At 50.1% G+C, this 13,808-nt stretch overlaps 1 protein-coding gene across 2 annotated transcripts in view; it reads right to left on the bottom strand.

Moving 5' to 3' along the window:
* Nucleotides 1–229: 229 nt before the first annotated feature.
* The window catches only part of LOC134347263 (complement component C7-like), a 76,568-nt gene continuing 62,989 nt past the window's right edge, over nt 230–13,808 (bottom strand). Inside the window, exons 15-18 of one of the 2 annotated variants that reach the window (XM_063049637.1) lie at nt 13,383–13,571; nt 11,975–12,068; nt 2,696–2,880; nt 230–2,391 (exon numbers count right to left, since the gene is read on the bottom strand). In XM_063049637.1, coding sequence (XP_062905707.1) covers nt 2,216–2,391; nt 2,696–2,880; nt 11,975–12,068; nt 13,383–13,571 — 644 coding nt within the window. In that variant the 3' untranslated portion in view covers nt 230–2,215. Of the gene's footprint in view, nt 2,392–2,695; nt 2,881–9,510; nt 9,797–11,974; nt 12,069–13,382; nt 13,572–13,808 lie in introns of those variants that run through there. The other variant, XM_063049638.1, reaches the window with a different exon arrangement.

Below are 13,808 nucleotides of genomic sequence, written 5' to 3'. Positions count from 1 at the left end.
TCCAGCTCTTGGTTCCATCCCTCCCCCTCCTGTCTTCTCCTATCATTTTGGATCTCCCCCTCCCCCTCCCACTTTCAAATCTCTTACTAACTCTTCCTTCAGTTAGTCCTGACGAAGGGTCTCGGCCTGAAACGTCGACTGTACCTCTTCCTACGGATGCTGCCTGGCCTGCTGCGTTCACCAGCAACTTTGATGTGTGTTGCTTTTCTTTTTGTTATTCTTTACTAACCCTTCAGTTAAGATCCATAAATATACGTTTGTAATTCCTTTAATCGTATGCAGTGTAACATCTGTTATTTCATGGCATTAATTTGCAACAGGGTTGCAAATGACACAGCATCCACACAAACCAGGGTTTGGGGTGGGATCGAGCGCGCCTCAGTCTCACGAGTTTGGAGACTGTCTTCCCTAAGCTTACGCAGCCAAGGAAACCAGGGTGTTTCAATGGTGCGGACTATTATCTAAATGGAGAGAAGGTTCAAACATCAGGTGCAGAGCGACTTAGGAGTACCCGTGCAAGACTCCCAGAAGGTTAATTTACAAGTTGAGTTTGTGGTGAAGAAGGCGATTGCTATGTTGGCATTTATTTCAAGGGGAACAGAATATAAAAGCAAGAAGATAATACTGAGTCTTTATAAGACACCAGTCAGGGTGCACTTGGCGTATTGACAACAGTTTTAGGAGCCATACCTCAGAAAGGATGTGTTGTCATTGGAGATAGTCCAGGGGAGGTGCACAATGATGATTCACATAAGAGGAACGTTTGGCAGCTTTGGGCCTGTACTCACTGGAATTTACAAGAATGCGGGGGGATCTGATTGAACTCTACTGAATGTTGAAAGGACTAGATCGGCTGGATGTGGAGAGGACATTTCCTATGGTAGGGGTATCCAGAACAAGAGGGCACAGCCACAAAATTGAGGGGCAATCATTTAAAACAGGGGTAAAGAGGAATTTTTTAAGCCAGAGAGTAGTGAATATGTGGAATGCTCTGCCACAGACTGCAGTGGAGGCCAAGTCCGTGGGTATATTTAAGGTGGAAGTTGATCGTTTATAGATCGGCCAGGGCATCGAAGGATATGGCGAGAAGGCAGGTGTTTGAGGTTGACTGGGATCCAGGATCAGCCATGATGGAATGGTGGAGCAGACTTGATGGGCCAAATGGCCTAATTCTGCTTCTATGTCTGATGGTCTTACAACCGGAAAGGAGATGGCTGGGATATCGGAGGATCCAGTTTGGGTCCAGAGGAACTGACCTGGCTGCAGTCCGTGTTGCAGCTACTCAGAAACATCGGAGTTGGTGCAGTAAAACTGTGGGAAATTGCCTCAGACATTTCACTTGATATCGCAGGACCCCGTTGGACAGTGATAATGTAAGTTGCCGCAGACCTGTTACCTTTGTCTGGTGGTGGGACAGGCAACATGGGAGCTGTGTAGTCTGAGCTGTAGCGAGAACTAGGCCTCAAGGCTTGGGCTAGCCTGCTGCTGCAGACCAGGTGAGAGATGTGGTGTCTGCACTGGGCTGTGGGCCCGGCCTCACCTGACAGTGCTGCCCCGTGTTTGAGTGGTGGAATGACAGGCTGGGATGCGTACGTCTGTCCATTGCCGGGAGACTCCACCATCGATCGCTGGACATTGTCTCTCAGGGTCTTGGACTATTTATGTTGTTTTAGAGTGAATTTGCATCTTTGCTCGACATTTTGAATTACGCTATTCTACCTGCTTTGCACCTTGGCCCAGAACACCGTTTTGTTTGCTGTGCCCATATCTGGGTAAATGATAATTACACTTGATTTGAGGGAGGGTGAGGCTTGGAGGCAGAAGGAACGAAGGTTTGAGGGGGGCAGGGAAGGTAGGATGTGGAGGTTTGTGGAGGGAGTTGTTGGGCTGTGAGTAAGATGTGGATATCGGGCAGTGGGGAAGTGGATGGCGTGTCAGCCCAGAGCAGTGGAGCGGTGTGTTGTGGACTGTGCCAGGGGCACGAACGGTGGGCAGTGTACGGGAGGGACAGGGAGAGGGTATATGGGCTGTGGACTGTGCCAGGGGCACGAACGGTGGGCAGTGTCAGGGAGAGGGTATATGGGCTGTGGACTGTGCCAAGGGCACGAACGGTGGGCAGTGTAGCGAGAGGGACAGGGAGAGGGTATATGGGCAGTGTAGGGGGAGGGACTGGGAAAGGGTATATGGGCAGTGTAGGGGAGAAGGTACCCGGTGGTCAGGGACAGGGATGCGAGGCGGTGAGATTGAAGGCTTGACCCCGACACTGCAGGACAGCGGCCTGGCACTCGCTAAGGGTTTGCTCCCCCTCGCTGCCCTCCAGCTCGGCACAGAACTCAATCCCGGGCTGAGTACACTCTGCTGCCTCTGAGCACACACAGCGGTCGCTCTGGGCTGTGGAGAGAGTGAGAGAGAGAGAGAGCGGTCGTCAAATACCAGCCTTGACCCTCAGCACACCACTGTCCCAGGACACAGGGAGACCCTCCTCAGCCCACCCACCCTCCCACAATGAGACTCTCTTCACTGCATCCACCCTCCCACAGTGAGATCAGCTCCCTCCTAACATCCCCTGCATTCTTACTACCCCTCCCTCCTTACCATTTCCCTCACTCAATGACATCAGATGTTTCCACTCCACCCCTCCCAATGCTTGTGTCTTGGAGGGGCTGCCCCTCACCAATGAGCGGAGGATCCGTACCGTCACACGTCTCCCAGGGCGCGCAGGCCCCGCAGCGTCTGTCCATGAGGCTTGGGGCCGGGCAATCGGCATCCTCAGCCAAGGCGAAAGCTCGGCCCAGGCACTGCAGCGACTGTAGTTTACACCAGGTTAACAGCATGTTACGGCCACTCCCTGCGTCTCTCACGCAGACTGGCAGAGAGGCGCTGAGGAGAGACAGGCCGATCAGGTTTAATATCACTGGCACCTGTAAGGAAATTTGTTGTTTTGCGGCAGGAGGTTGCAATACGTAATAATTAAAAATGCTCAGAGTTTGGAGTTCAACTCCGACATCTTCTGTAAGCAAGTTTGTACGTTCTTCTGGCGAGCCGGTGGATTTCAATTTGAGGCTCCAGTTTCTTTCCACGGTCCAAAGATGTTCTGGACTGTAGGTTAATTGGTCATTGTAAATTGTCCTGTGATTGGTTTGTTCGTTCATTATGTGTCGCTTCGTATGACATGGGCGATCATAGTCTTTTCATGACCATGATTTTCTTTGGCAAATCTTTCTACAGAAGTGGTTTGCCATTGCCGTTCTCAGGGCCGTGTCTTTACAAGATGGGTGACCCCAGCCATTATCAATACTCTTCAGAGGTTGTCTGCCTGGCGTCAGTGATCGCATCACCAGGACCATAAGACAAAGGAGCAGAAACATAGAAACATAGAAAATAGGTGCAGGAGTAGGCCATTCGGCCCTTCGAGCCTGCACCGCCATTTATTATGATCATGGCTGATCATCCAACTCAGAACCCCGCCCCAGCCTTCCCTCCATACCCCCTGACCCCCGTGGCCACAAGGGCCATATCTAACTCCCTCTTAAATATAGCCAATGAACTGGCCTCAACAGTTTCCTGTGACAGAGAATTCCACAGATTCACCACTCTCTGTGTGAAGAAGTTTTTCCTAATCTCAGTCCTAAAAGGCTTCCCCTCTATCCTCAAACTGTGACCCCTCATTCTGGACTTCCCCAACATCGGGAACAATCTTCCTGCATCTAGCCTGTCCAATCCCTTTAGGATCTTATACGTTTCAATCAGATCCCCCCTCAATCTTCTAAATTCCAACGAGTACAAGCCCAGTTCATCCAGTCTTTCTTCATATGAAAGTCCTGCCATCCCAGGAATCAATCTGGTGAACCTTCTTTGTACTCCCTCTATGGCAAAGATGTCTTTCCTCAGAGTAGGGGACCAAAACTGCACACAATACTCCAGGTGTGGTCTCACCAAGGCCTTGTACAACTGCAATAGTACCTCCCTGCTCCTGTACTCGAATCCTCTCGCTATAAATGCCAGCATACCATTCGCCTTTTTCACCGCCTGCTGTACCTGCATGCCCACTTTCAATGACTGGTGTATAATGACACCCAGGTCTCGTTGCACCTCCCCTTTTCCTAATCGGCCACCATTCAGATAATAATCTGTTTTCCTATTTTTGCCACCAAAGTGGATAACTTCACATTTATCCACATTAAATTGCATCTGCCATGAATTTGCCCACTCACCCAACCTATCCAAGTCACCCTGCATCCTCCTCACTGCTAACACTGCCACCCAGCTTCGTGTCATCCGCAAACTTGGAGATGCTGCATTTAATTCCCTCATCCAAGTCATTAATATATATTGTAAACAACTGGGGTCCCAGCACTGAGCCTTGCGGTACCCCACTAGTCACCGCCTGCCATTCTGAAAAGGTCCCGTTTATTCCCACTCTTTGCTTCCTGTCTGCTAACCAATTCTCCACCCACACCAATACCTTACCCCCAATACCGTGTGCTTTAAGTTTGCACACTAATCTCCTGTGTGGGACCTTGTCAAAAGCCTTTTGAAAATCCAAATATACCACATCCACTGGTTCTCCCCTATCCACTCTACTAGTTACATCCTCAAAAAATTCTGTGAGATTCGTCAGACATGATTTTCCTTTCACAAATCCATGCTGACTTTGTCCGATCATTTCACCGCTTTCCAAATGTGCTGTTATCACATCCTTGATAACTGACTCCAGCAGTTTCCCTACCACCGACGTTAGGCTAACCGGTCTATAATTCCCAGGTTTCTCTCTCCCTCCTTTTTTAAAAAGTGGGGTTACATTAGCCACCCTCCAATCCTCAGGAACTAGTCCAGAATCTAACGAGTTTTGAAAAATTATCACTAATGCATCCACTATTTCTTGGGCTACTTCCTTAAGCACTCTAGGATGCAGACCATCTGGCCCTGGGGATTTATCTGCCTTCAATCCCTTCAATTTACCTAACACCACTTCCCTACTAAAATGTATTTCGCTCAGTTCCTCCATCTCACTGGACCCTCTGTCCCTTACTATTTCTGGGAGATTATTTATGTCCTCCTTGGTGAAGACAGAACCAAAGTAATTATTCAATTGGTCTGCCATGTCCTTGCTCCCCATAATCAATTCACCTGTTTCTGTCTGTAGGGGACCTACATTTGTCTTTACCAGTCTTTTCCTTTTTACATATCTATAAAAGCTTTTACAGTCAGTTTTTATGTTCCCTGCCAGTTTTCTCTCATAATCTTTTTTCCCCTTCCTAACTAAGCCCTTTGTCCTCCTCTGCTGAACTCTGAATTTCTCCCAGTCCTCAGGTGAGCCACTTTCTCTGGCTAATTTGTATGCTTCTTCTTTGGAATTGATACTATCCCTAATTTCTCTTGTCAGCCACGGGTGCACTACCTTCCTTGAGTTATTCTTTTGCCAAACTGGGATGAACAATTGTTGTAGTTCATCCATGCAACCTTTAAATGCTTGCCATTGCATATCCACCGTCAATCCTTTAAGTGTCATTTGCCAGTCTATCTTAGCCAATTCACGTCTCATACCTTCAAAGTTACCCCTCTTTAAGTTCAGAACCTTTGTTTCTGAATTAACTATGTCACTCTCCATCTTAATGAAGAATTCCACCATATTATGGTCACTCTTACCCAAGGGGCCTCTCACAACAAGATTGCTAATTAACCCTTCCTCATTGCTCAAAACCCAGTCCAGAATAGCCTGCTCTCTAGTTGGTTCCTCGACATGTTGGTTCAAAAAACCATCCCGCATACATTCCAAGAAATCCTCTTCCTCAGCACCTTTACCAATTTGGTTCACTCAGTCTACGTGTAGATTGAAGTCACCCATTATAACTGCTGTTCCTTTATTGCACACATTTCTAATTTCCTGTTTAATACCATCTCTGACCTCACTACTACTGTTAGGTGGCCTGTACACAACTCCCACCAGCGCCTTCTGCCCCTTAGTGTTACGCAGCTCTACCCATATCGATTCCACATCTTCCCGGCTTATGTCTTTCCTTTCTATTGCGTTAATCTCTTCTTTAACCAGCAACACCACCCCACCTCCCCTTCCTTCATGTCTATCCCTCCTGAATATTGGATATCCCTGAACGTTGAGCTCCCATCCCTGGTCACCCTGGAGCCATGTCTCTGTGATCCCAACTATATCATAATCATTAATAACAATCTGCACTTTCAATTCATCCACCTTATTACGAATGCTCCTTGCATTGACACATAAAGCCTTCAGGCGCTCTTTTACAACTCTCTTAGCCCTTATACAATTATGTTGAAAAGTGGCCCTTTTTAATGCTTGCCCTGGATTTGTCGGCCTGCCACTTTTACTTTTCTCCTTTGTACTTTTTGCTTCTACGCTCACTTTACACCCCCCTGTCTCTCTGCACTGGTTCCCATCCCTCTGTTGTGAACTAACCTCCTCTCGCCTAGCCTCTTTAATTTGATTCCCAACCCCCAACCATTCTAGTTTAAAGTCACCTCAGTAGCCCCCGCTAATCTCCCTGCCAGGATATTGGTCCCCCTAGGATTCAAGTGTAACCCGTCCTTTTTGTACAGGTCACGCCTGCGCCAAAAGAGGTCCCAATGATCCAAAAACTTGAATCCCTGCCCCCTGCTCCAATCCCTCAGCCATGCATTTATCCTCCACCTCATCGCATTCGTACTCTCACTGTCGCGTGGCACAGGCAGTAATCCCGAGATTACTACCTTTGCGGTCCTTTTTCTCAACTCCCTTCCTAGCTCCCTATATTCTCCTTTCAGGACCTCATCCCTTTTCCTACCTATGTCATTGGTACCTATATGTACCACGACCTCTGGCTCCTCACCCTCCCACTTCAGGATATCTTGGACACGATCAGAAATATCCTGGACCCTGGCACCAGGGAGGCAAACTACCATCCGGGTCTCTGGACTGCGTCCACAGAATTGCCTATCTGACCCCCTTACTATCGAGTCCCCTATCACAACTGCCCTCCTCTTCCTTGCCCTACCCTTCTGAGCTACAGGGCCAGACTCTGTGCCGGAGGCACGGCCACTGTCGCTTCCCCCGGGTAGGAAGTCGGCCATTCGGCCCATCGAGTCTGCTCCACCACTTGATGTGCACCAGCTACTCATATGGCCATCTACCACCAGTTCCCGTGGTTTCACGTGACCCTGATCGGGGAGGGAGGAGTGGGGTGGGGGGCTAAGCAGGTGCTACACCTCACCCAAGGGTGACCTGCAGGCTCGTGGAGAGAAGGAGCGCCTTACACCTCCTTTGGTAGAGATGCATCTCCACCCAGCCATCTGTTTCTAACCTGTGAATAGGCCAGTGGGCTGCTGGGCGACGTAGCTCATTCTGAACTGTAAATCTAACTAAGTTCTCCCCTCCCTCGTTCCCTGCCTTCTCACGTGTCTAACAGCATCTATTGTATCTGCCCCCCCCCACTCTTCCCGGTGGCAGTCGGCACTATTTGTTTATTTAGAGACACAGGTCCTTCTGGTCCGCCGATCTACACAGTCCATCAGCCCTCAACTTACCAGCAGCCTAATCACGGGACAATTTACAATCAACAACTAACTTCCTAGTTGGACTGCGGGAGGAAGCTCACGCAGTCACAGCGAGAACGTACAAACAGCGCTGGAATTGGACTCCAAACCCCAGAGCGGCCCGAGCTGTAATCGCGCCGCGCTAACGTGGCCTACATCGTGAAACGGTTTTGTGGCAGCGGTACAGTGCAAGGTAGAAAATTGCTACGAAATCCAATAAAATAGTGCAAGAAAAAGCAATAATGTGGGAAGTTGTGTCCGCAATGGAGCTGCTGAGTTTACAAACCACTGTAATGGCTGTGCATTGGGGCCCCTGCACCAGGCTGCCATTCTCCTGGCCGAATCATCAGTTTACCTAATTCATCCATTGTGCTCAGTTCTGGTCGCCTCATTGTGGGAGATGTGTGGAGGCTTTAGAGAGAGTGCAGAGGAGATTTACCAGGATGCTGCCTGGATAAGAGAGCATGTCTTATGAGCAAAGATTGAGCGAATGAGGGCTTTTTTTCCCTATGGATGAAGGGGGATGAGAGGTGACTTGATAGATAGATACTTTATTGATCCCAACGGAAATTACAGTCCCACAGTAGCATTACAACAGCACAGATATACCGATATTAGAAGAGAAACAAGGAAGATTAATAAACAAGTTACCTCGAGCAGTCTAACAGGTAGGGGTCATCATTCCCCGGCTATAGGTTGACTTGTTATTGAGCCTAATAGCCGAGGGTAAGAATGACCTCATTTGAACCCTTTGGAGCAGCGCAGTAGTCTTGGTCTATTACTAAACGTGCTCCTCTATTCGGCCAATGTGGCATGCAGAGGGTGAGAAACATTGTCCAGAATTGCCAGGATTTTCCGTAGGGTCCTTTGTTCCACCACAGCCCCCAGTGTGTCCAGTTTGACTTTTATAACAGAACCAGCCTTTCTAATCAGTTTATTGACCCTGTTGGCATCACCCGTGTTGATGCCATTGCCCCAGCGTACTACCACATAGAAGATTATACTCGTGACAGCAGACTGGTAGAACATGTGAAGGAGAGGTCTGTATACTCCAAAGGACCTCAGTCTCCTCAAGAAGTAGAGGTGACCCTGGCCCTTCTTGTACACAGCCTCAGTGTTGGTGCTCCACTCAAATCTGTCATCCAGGTGCACCCCCAGGTACTTGTAGGTCCTCACCACATCCACACCTCACCATCAATAGTAACAGGGAGCAGTGCAGGCTTAGACTTCCTAAAGTTCATCAGCATCTCCTTTGTCTCACTGATGCTGAGCTGCAGATGATTCAGCTTGCACCATTTGACAAAGTCCTCCACTAGGGCCCTGTGTTCATCCTCCTGTGTTCCCTTTATACACCCAACTATTGCTGAGTCATCAGAGAATTTCTGCAGATGACATTACTGAGTGTTGTATCTAAAGTCCTAGGTATACAGGGTAAACAGGAAGCGAGTCAATACAGTCCCCTGTGGTGCTACTTATAGCCAGTCTGACACACAGCTCTGAAGCTGCACAAACTGTAGTCTTCCAGTCAGGTAGTTCATTACCCAGGATACAATGGAAGTGCCAAGCTGCAGTCAGTGGAGCTTTTCCCCCGGCAATGATGGCTGTATGTTATTGAAGAATAAAAAAACATGATCCTCATGGTGCTGCCCTGCTTATCCACATGGGAGTAGGCTCTGTTCAGCAGGTAGATGACAGCATCGTCGACTCCTGTGTGCTCCCGGTAGGCAAAATGCAGGGAATCGAGGGCTGATCTGACCAGGGGACGGAGATGAGCCAGGACCAGCCTCTCTAGGGTTGAACCATGAGGTCAGGGCCACTGGGTGGTAGTCATTGAAGACTTCTGCTTGGCCCATTTGGATACTAGGACCACATATGGTGTTTTCCACACAGTCAGGACCCGTTCCAGGCTGAGATTCAGATTGAAAATACGCTGGAGAGCTCCACACAACTGCTCAGCACGCTCATTCAGGAACCTGGGGTTCACACCAATACTTTGCGTGCCCCAGTTTCCCCAGAGCCCTTCTCACCTGCTCAGCAGTGAAGGTGAGTCCATGGTGACTGGGGAGTTGGTGGAAGGTGGGGACTGGGGAAGGTGATAGCTGTTGGTGTGTGGAGGTGTGGATGGTAGGTGCAGGGCAAGGAGGGGTTGCAGACAGTGGGAGCCTGTGTTGTTCATCCATATGTCAAACTGGAGTGAGGAGGAGGGTGCTGAGAGAACATTGGGTACCTTGGCACCTGGACTGGTGTGCTGAGGGGTGTATGAACAGGAGGGCAATTGTCAAACCTATTGAAGAATTAGTTTAACTCATTAACCTATTCACGGCTGCATTCTGAGGCTCTACAGCTCGGCTGATTGAAGCCAGTGATGTTTGTCATACCTCTCCACACCTCCCGTGTGCTACCCTGACCGAGCTCGTTCTCCAGCTCTCTCCTGTATTCCTCTCTAGTTACCCTGATCTTCTCCTTTAGCTCCCTCTGCATGTTTCAACCCTCCCCGTCTCCTGATCTAAAGGCTCCCTTTCTGCGGGGCCAAATGGGGGGAGAGCCGTGGATCTGTATTCATCGTTAACATTTGCTTACAGGAGATCCCGTGTTTTACTTTCTCTTGTATGATAATTGAGAAACTGATTGAAGGGGGTAGGGTTGTCAAGAGAGAACATGGTTGAAGTCTCCCAGTACTGCAATGAGACTGGAGTCTCACGGTGGGAGTGTGTACGATGTCACACGTAGCATTGGGACTGCGTCAGGAAGGCAGACTGCAGACAATGAGCAATATGGCGTGGCTGAAGTCACGGACACAAACTCACAGCAGGCAATTCGATGACCGCACTGCAGATTTGTCCTTTCACAGAAATGTGACCGGGATTATACCATCTGTTATTCACAAGCACAGCAAGCCCACGTTCCTTCCTTTCACCGCACTGTAGATGAACTCTTTCTGCTCGTATCATTGACAGAGGTGTGCGAGGTGATAAGAGGCAAAGATCGGACAGCCAAAGATTGTTCCCAGGGCGGAAATGGCCGTACCAGGAGGCGTAATTTAAAGTGGTTGGAGTAATGTTTAGGGGGGGATGTCAGAGGTAAGTGTGTTTTTTACACAGAGAGTGGTGGGTGTGTGGAACACCCTGCTGGGGGTGGTGTTTGAGGCAGATACATTGGGGACATTTAAGAGTCTCTTGGATAGGCACACGGATGATAGAAAAATGACGGGTTATGTGAGAGACTGATCTCGGAATAGGTTAAAAAGTGGGCACAACATTGTGGGCCAAAGTGTACTGTAGTGTTCTGTGTTTATCCTATCTGTGCCCCTTGGAATTTTATAACGTCTATCATTTTGTAGACTCTATGTTTTTATAAACATAATCATTTCATGAACTTCTCTCACCTTTCCTGGTGAATCTGTTGGGATTTTTAGAGTCCACTGAGATCCAGAAGGAAAACTCTGATCAGAAACCCCCGCTGCGTGGGCAACAGCCCGCTCTCCATTTCGCACTGCCCTAGATTGTGTATCACACAGACAGCTAGGACACAGCACCCGCGGTCGACCCGGACGGATGGAGAGCCTAGTCTGCATCCATTTGAAATCAGGAAAAGACTGAAGTCTGGTTAATCTCCCGGTCTGTCCTGGGAGAGCTGGTGTATGTCAGTGAATGTTGGCTCGCAGAAAGGCAAAAATCGAATGCAGGAACATGAACAGATATCCTTCTCCAGTCGTGAACCACGCCTGTGAGACTTGCGCTGGAATATTGTGTTGGGCCTGGTCTCTCGGACAGAGAGGGACACGTGGTGGAGGAATGGCGTGAAGGCCACCAGGCTGAGATCCCGTCTGGAGCTGGGTGTGTTGTGTGAGGAGAGATCATTCAGAGGGCAGTGTGAGGGTGAGCAGGGGAGACTGAGGGAAGGGGGAGGGAGGGTGTGGAGAGAAGGGAAAATACAGAGGCAGAGTGGAAGGAGTCTGGAACAAGGTGCCAATGGAAGCAGTAGATGCAGGTTTGAATGGTCTCCCATCCTTTCGCTTCGCTTCCCCTCCTCCCCTCACCCATCACCCTTCTCCCACTCCCCACTCCCTTTTGTCCCTTCTGTCTCCCACCTCCCACCTCCCCTCTCACCTCTGCCCCTTTAATCCCTCCCCCTCCAGCCTCTTCCTTTCCCCCCTCCCACCTCCCCTCTCCCCTCTGCCCCTCCTGTCTTCTCTTCCTCTCTCTCCTATCTCCCCTTCCCCTCCTCTCTTACCTCTCCCCGTCCCCTCCCTCCCTCCTCCCCTCTTCCTTCCTCCTCCCCACCTCCCCTCCCCTCTGCTACTTCCCTTCTCCCCCTCGTCCTCAGCTTCACCCTCACCCCTCTCCCCCTCCCCACCCCAGTTCTCTCCCCTCGTCCACCTCCTCTCCTTCCCGTGCCTCTCCCCGCATGTGGTGAGCTGCCATACCTGCACTCGTAGGGCATTTTACAGACACACTCCATTTCCACGAGCTTCTTCCCTGGGGGACATTGAGGTTGTGGACTGACCTCCGGCTCGGGGGCTGAAATGAAACAGGAGGGAGTCCTGAGCAAGAGGTCAGTGAGGTTCCAAGGGTCCTGGCCGCGTCCCAAGCCCTCCAACCTCTCTCAAGCCTCCACTTGTGCAGTGTGAGAGTTGCCCTGCCACTGGTGTTTGTGGGGGCGGCAGGTTGTGTGAAGAATCATTGTCAGGTTCGGACACCGGCTGTGAACGATCAGAAGTGACTACAGAGACCCAGTCGGGCAGCATCTACAGGGGCAGGAGGGTATTTCAGGTGGAAACCCTCCATCAGGAACTGGGAGGGTAGAGGAGAGGTAGCTGGTGTAAGCAGGGGAGGCGGAGAGGAGCAACACGGACTGGGAGGTGATGGGTGGATCCAGCTGAGGAGTGGATAGATGCTAGCTGGATCCAGGTGAGGTGTGATCAGGTGGTAGGTGAATCCAGGTCAGGAGTAGATAGGTGATATGTGGATCCAGGTGAGATATATGTCAGTGATAGATGTATCCAGGTGAGGAGTGGATAGGTGATAGGTGTATCTAGATGAGGTGCAACTAAGTGTCAGGTGGATCCAGGTGAGGTGTGATCAGGTGGTAGGTGAATCCAGGTCAGGAGTAGATAGGTGATATGTGGATCCAGGTGAGATAGGGGTCACAGTTTGAGGATAGAGGGGAAGCCTTTTAGGACCGAGATTAGGAAAAACTTCTTCACACAGAGAGTGGTGAATCTGTGGAATTCTCTGCCACAGCAAACTGTTGAGGCCAGTTCATTGGCTATGTTTAAAAGGAAGTTAGATATGGCCCTTGTGGCTACAGGGGTCAGGGGGTATGGAGGGAAGGCTGGGTTCTGAGTTGGATGATCAGCCATGATCATAATAAATGGCGGTGCAGGCTCGAAGGGCCGAATAGCCTACTCCTGCACCTATTTTCTATGTTTCTATGTTTCTATATGTCAGTGATAGATGTATCCAGGTGAGGAGTGGATAGGTGATAGGTGTATCTAGATGAGGTGCAACTAAGTGTCAGGTGGATCCAGGTGAGGTGTATGTAGGTGGTCAGTGGATCCAGTGAGAGGTTGGTTGGTAAAAGATGGATACAGTAAGGAGTGGGGAGGTGATAGGTGGATTCTGATGAGGGGAAAGTGTGAGTTACAGGGCTCGAAGACTGAAGGAAAAGGTGAGCACAGGGCAAGTGACCCTGTGTGGGTCTGTAGTAGCAGGACAGGTACACGGGGCTCCATTCCCCTCTCTCCCATCTCATACTTCGGGGTGTCCTTCAATCGGTCCAAAGCTGAAGGAATCCCTGGAGGGTTGGGAGGGGGTGTAACGCTGACAACTCACCTGACTCACACCTGCTTTCGTGCGGATCAGGGTCCCACCGCAGACTGGGGCTGCATGTGATTCTGGTGGGACCGTGCAAAGTCAGGGACACAGAACAGGACAGGGAGACCCTCTGCCCAATCTTGTGGCTGGGTTTGGAAGGAGAGGCCACCACTCCAGGGCCCACCACTGGTGGGGGGCATTCTGTCCCTGCAATAGAAGAAACCACCTCAGCACAATGGATCTCCCAGGAGAAACCCACCAACACCAACCCCACTTCAAACCAATTCCGTCCCTCACCCACCAACACCTCCCACACCTCAATCAAATTCTGTCCCTCACCCACCAGCACCTCCCACACCTCAATCCAATTCCATCCCTCCCCCACCTCAGACCAATTCCATCCCTCACCCACCTTCATCTCCCCCACCTCAATCCAATTCCATA

The sequence above is a fragment of the Mobula hypostoma genome, chromosome 5, assembly GCF_963921235.1.
Source record: "Mobula hypostoma chromosome 5, sMobHyp1.1, whole genome shotgun sequence".
NCBI classification, from domain to species: Eukaryota; Metazoa; Chordata; class Chondrichthyes; order Myliobatiformes; family Myliobatidae; genus Mobula; species Mobula hypostoma.
This window is presented reverse-complemented; position numbering and strand designations above follow the sequence as displayed.